The sequence below is a fragment of the Drosophila gunungcola genome, assembly GCF_025200985.1.
Source record: "Drosophila gunungcola strain Sukarami chromosome 2R unlocalized genomic scaffold, Dgunungcola_SK_2 000004F, whole genome shotgun sequence".
Lineage (NCBI taxonomy): Eukaryota > Metazoa > Arthropoda > Insecta > Diptera > Drosophilidae > Drosophila > Drosophila gunungcola.
The window spans coordinates 3,011,971-3,016,297 of NW_026453167.1; the positions used below are offsets into that span (position 1 = coordinate 3,011,971).

The window sequence follows — 4,327 nt, forward strand, 5'->3', positions numbered from 1 at the left end:
CCTTAAGCACCGAATTTAAGCGTCCGAACGCTTCGAGAGAAAAATTTTTCTGTCGAAAAGAGAGAAAATTTGATACTATTTTATGTTTTTGCTCTCTTCGATTTTCGCTGCAAATGCTATGTGTGAGCTCTGTTAATTAACAGAGGTGGGAGAGCGGCGAAAATGTGAGCATAAAGAGAACGAGAGTGGGAGTGAGAGAGCGAAACAAGCTGGAAACGAAACAACGTCTTGCAATTGTAGTTGTAGAAAGAAACAAATAAACACACACACATTCAACTATCTATTAATCATTTAATAGTCATCCAAATTATAAAGAATTTAGCAGTATTAAATTTTAAGCCCGAAACCGCCCTTTTAATTGACCAAATAATAATAAATACAAAAAGTAAGCAAGCCGCTCTGGTTTAAAGTACAGTTTTCAGGTAACTTTACCACCTGTTCACACAGACAACCGCACACACTCAATAAGTCGGCTTACTCACACCGCTTTTGGCCGTTTTCCTGCGACTCTTACCAAATCGTCAATTCTTTATCAATTCGACCAGTTCAGCCACTTAAACGAAATGCAAATCCAATTCCCGGAGCAGCGGAATAGGCGGACAGGTGGTAAACTCAACGGATAAAGACATTTCACGTTGGCTAGAAATATGCAGTTTATGGCTATAGCCTTTTTGCCGAAATTGGAGATTTTAAAACATTTTTGAAGCTTGCAACGATTTACAGCAATTTAAGTAATCTCTAAATATCTTATTCCTTTGAAAATAAGGATTTTACAAAGAATGTACATGATTTAATATAGAAACGACACCCTAATATAAGGATATTGATTTTTGAGAGTTGGAATACAGAGAGTTGGACAAACAGATTTTGGCGGTTTAAAAATTAAAGTAAAGTCTGTACAATTCTGTTTGAGTATTTTATCTTAAAATACCCCCTTTATTTTTAATGAAACCACTGCTAGTTATCAATAACAAATATTTACTTTAATGTTTAAAGGCAATAATAAACTAAACTACCAGCCGGGCTTAGTAGTTGAACGTGAGCGGATGGACGGGGAAGTAGCCCTTGCTCTTGGTCAGTTGCTTGGAGAGTCGCAGCAAGTTGTTGTCGTTGTTGACGAAATTACCGCCGTAGATCTGGGTGCAGAGGGTGTGGACGCGATCCCTGCCCTCCGAGCAGATCGCAGTGGCCGTCAGCAGTTCGTGATCGGCCAGTGAAAGACCAATGCAATAGGATCGCGAGGCCCTCGCCACACTGGCCCACATGGCATAGATGATGGTGGCCACCTCCGCCAGTCGATGCATTTCACTCTGGCGCTCCACCACAGCATTTCCATGCCGGGTGAACATCAGCTCCACGGCCATTTGCAGCCGGGCCACCGAGTGCTCAATGCACTGGGCGGCCGCCTCCAAAGATGGATGCACATGCTCCGAAAGTTGCATCTTTGTCTTGGGACTGTCGATGCTGTTGGTGTCCAGGAACTTGCCAAATATGTGGCCAGGATGGAATAGGGGATTCCTGGACTTACGCACACCCGTATTCATGGCTTGCTGAAAATAAAAAAGGTTTTAATTAGCCTTAAAAGGTTGTTTAAGGGGTACCACAAACTCACGCCCGAATGTTGCAATCCTGTGAGGGCGATGAACATGCCCAGCGTGTCCAGAGATTCACCCTGCGTGCACAGCTGAGCTGCATCTCGAAGTCCCAGTTCGGTGGCCTCGCCGCTGAGCAGACTCTTGGGTCCCACGAGGCCAAGATTCTGGGAGGCAATCTCGTACAGCTGCCGCAGGGTGAAGTACTTGGTGATGGCACTCTCCATGGAAACATCCTGGGCATGGAACTCGTCCAGCAGGCCGGCGGTCATGTAGATCATGCTCTCCATTGCATATACCGAGCACATGGCTCGGGAAAGGTGCACACGGGTCAGCTCCAGGTCTCTTTAAGAAAAAAAACAAAACAAGTCTTAACTTCAAAATTTTAAATAAAAGTAATCCAATTGATTTGAAACTCTTATTAAAATCTATTTAAATTGATAAGAAACTCTTGATTTGAAACTCTTATTAAAATCTTCTTCAATTAATAACAATATTGAAATATATTCGTTATAAACATTGTATTGAAATACAATTGATTGAAAAATACTACTGAAATATATTCGATTGGAAAATTGTATTAAAATGTATTTGATTTGAAAATTTGATTGAAAAATATTTGATTTAAAAATTGTATCGAAACATAATCTTGGTTACTTTGGAAATACCTTAAAATTTACTTAAAGTATACTTTTATGTTTTGAGTATAAGATTTAAACATTATATTTAAGCTTTAAAGATAAATATAGTAATTTATAAATTGTCGTTTTTGATTGAACTCAATGTCATGATTAGCATTGATTATAATAGTTTTTAATTCATTCTTGCCTATTTTAACTTCTTTCCCTGTATTTTAGTCTATTTAAAAAAAAAAGTGCCAAATGAATGGCCCATATAAAAAGTTTCTATCAGCAACTATTATTTAAGTTATTGTTAACTTAGAAAAACTTACTTAAAATTAATTTTTTAGAGTGATAAATAAACCTTCATTGTATAATTTACATTCTAAGCCAACTAATAGGTTAAAAAACAAGAGGCTTTTGAATAATACAGGTAATAAGTAGGGCAACTTGTTGAAGTCATTACAAAAATATCAAATTTTTGTAATACAAAACTTGCACTTACTTCAGTTGAACTCCACACTGAGTGGTTGTCACGCTGTATTGGGCCAGTTCGTTGAGCAGTTTCTTGGCCAGGGACACGCCCACCAGACTGCTCCTCAGTCGGGATGATCTAACCAGTTGCTCCGAAATACGATTGCCATCGTGTGGGATGCCCACCACCTGCTCCTCGCTTAGCTTAACCCGGTCAAAGTGTACACGTCGAATTTCTGCTTGGCGGCAACCAAAGGTGGCATGTTGCTCACCCAAACGCACACCTTCCTGTTGGGAGTCGACCAGGAAGATGGTGGTGCCACGTCCCAGAGCTCCCGGGACATTCGGCTGTTGGGTTTGGGCCAGCACTAGGAAAAGCTGTCGCTCCCCGGGAGTGCAGACCACAAACGCTTTTTCGCCATTGAGTAACCACTTTCCGGTCTCCGGTAGCAACTCCGCCTGGGTGCTGAAGTAATCCTCCTCGGGCGGGGAATACTCGTAGATGGCTTCGGTGGCTATCAGTTTGCCCAGGGCTAAATCCTGCAGGTATCGCTGCTGCTGCAGTGGAGTGCCCACTTCCTTCAGGAGATCCACAACCACGCGGTGAGTTTGCAAACCCAGCGTTACATTCGTATCCGTGGCATCCGGTTCACTGGCCATCAGACTGGCACTCCATCCATAGCCCTTGCCCTCGAAATCCGTGGGCACATTCAGGCCATAGAGTCCCAATTGCCGGAGAGTCTCTGTGGATGTCTTCTCCTCCGCTTCCCGGGGCTCCTCAAAGTAGTTCTTCAAGGGAAGCAGAGAATTCTGCAGGTGGGACATCTCCTCGCGAGGAATCACCTCCGGATAGGCCAGCAGTTCCTTGTCCACGACTCCAATGAAGAAATTCTTGGCCAGCGGCTCCCTGGTGGGCAACTTTTGTTGCTGCTCCGGCGACTCCTCAACGGATTCCGATTTACCTCCCTCGGTGGTCGCCGCATCCTGGTGCTGCGAGTCCAAGCTGCTCGAGGTCGCCTTGGTGCTCTTTCCTCGAGTCAGAAGTTTTCCATTCCGGCCGTATTTTAAGAGCCGCGAGGCGCCGGAAAACAAATTGGATCGCATATTTACCAAAAAATTAGGTAATTTGCCACAGTGGGACCAGCTCAAAATTGGGAAATAAGTACTGAAACATATGAGCGGTATATGCTATAAACACCCTAACGCGTTGATCAGCTGTTTGGCGTGCTATAAAAATTCGAAATTCATAACGGTTATTTTAGTATTTTAAATAGGCAAGGGTTTTAAATTAAATAAGTAGTTAAAAACTATATAATTTATATTATATAATACCTTTTATATTATTTTATATTTTGACAAATTTAAATACATTAAATATTAATATGTAAAACAAGAGAAGTCAAATACTAGTCAAATTGTTTTTTTTAACCATTAAATTGAATTAATTTGTATTAAGCGCTGTAAAATAAAAAAAAAATAACTTTCTCATTAGTTGGATTTTCAAATTTTATAATTTTGTTTTTCGTTTAATTTAGAACTTGCTATTAATTTATTAATACGTGTAAGTAATTGATATACTTTGTTTGTAAATTCCAAAATTTTTAGTTGAGTCCGCGACCACCTTGAGAATAAAAAACACAC

The 4,327-nt window shown here is 40.9% G+C and overlaps 1 protein-coding gene across 1 annotated transcript; it reads right to left on the reverse strand.

Moving 5' to 3' along the window:
- Positions 1 to 961: 961 nt before the first annotated feature.
- Positions 962 to 3,840, reverse strand: LOC128254304 (complex I assembly factor ACAD9, mitochondrial). The gene is made up of 3 exons (XM_052983324.1): positions 2,718 to 3,840; positions 1,613 to 1,937; positions 962 to 1,550 (listed from the first exon to the last, which is right to left on the reverse strand). The coding sequence occupies exons 1-3, from the start codon at positions 3,788 to 3,790 to the stop codon at positions 1,026 to 1,028; spliced, it is 1,923 nt and encodes a 640-aa protein (XP_052839284.1). The 5' UTR covers positions 3,791 to 3,840; the 3' UTR covers positions 962 to 1,025.
- Between the last annotated feature and the right edge of the window lie 487 nt (positions 3,841 to 4,327).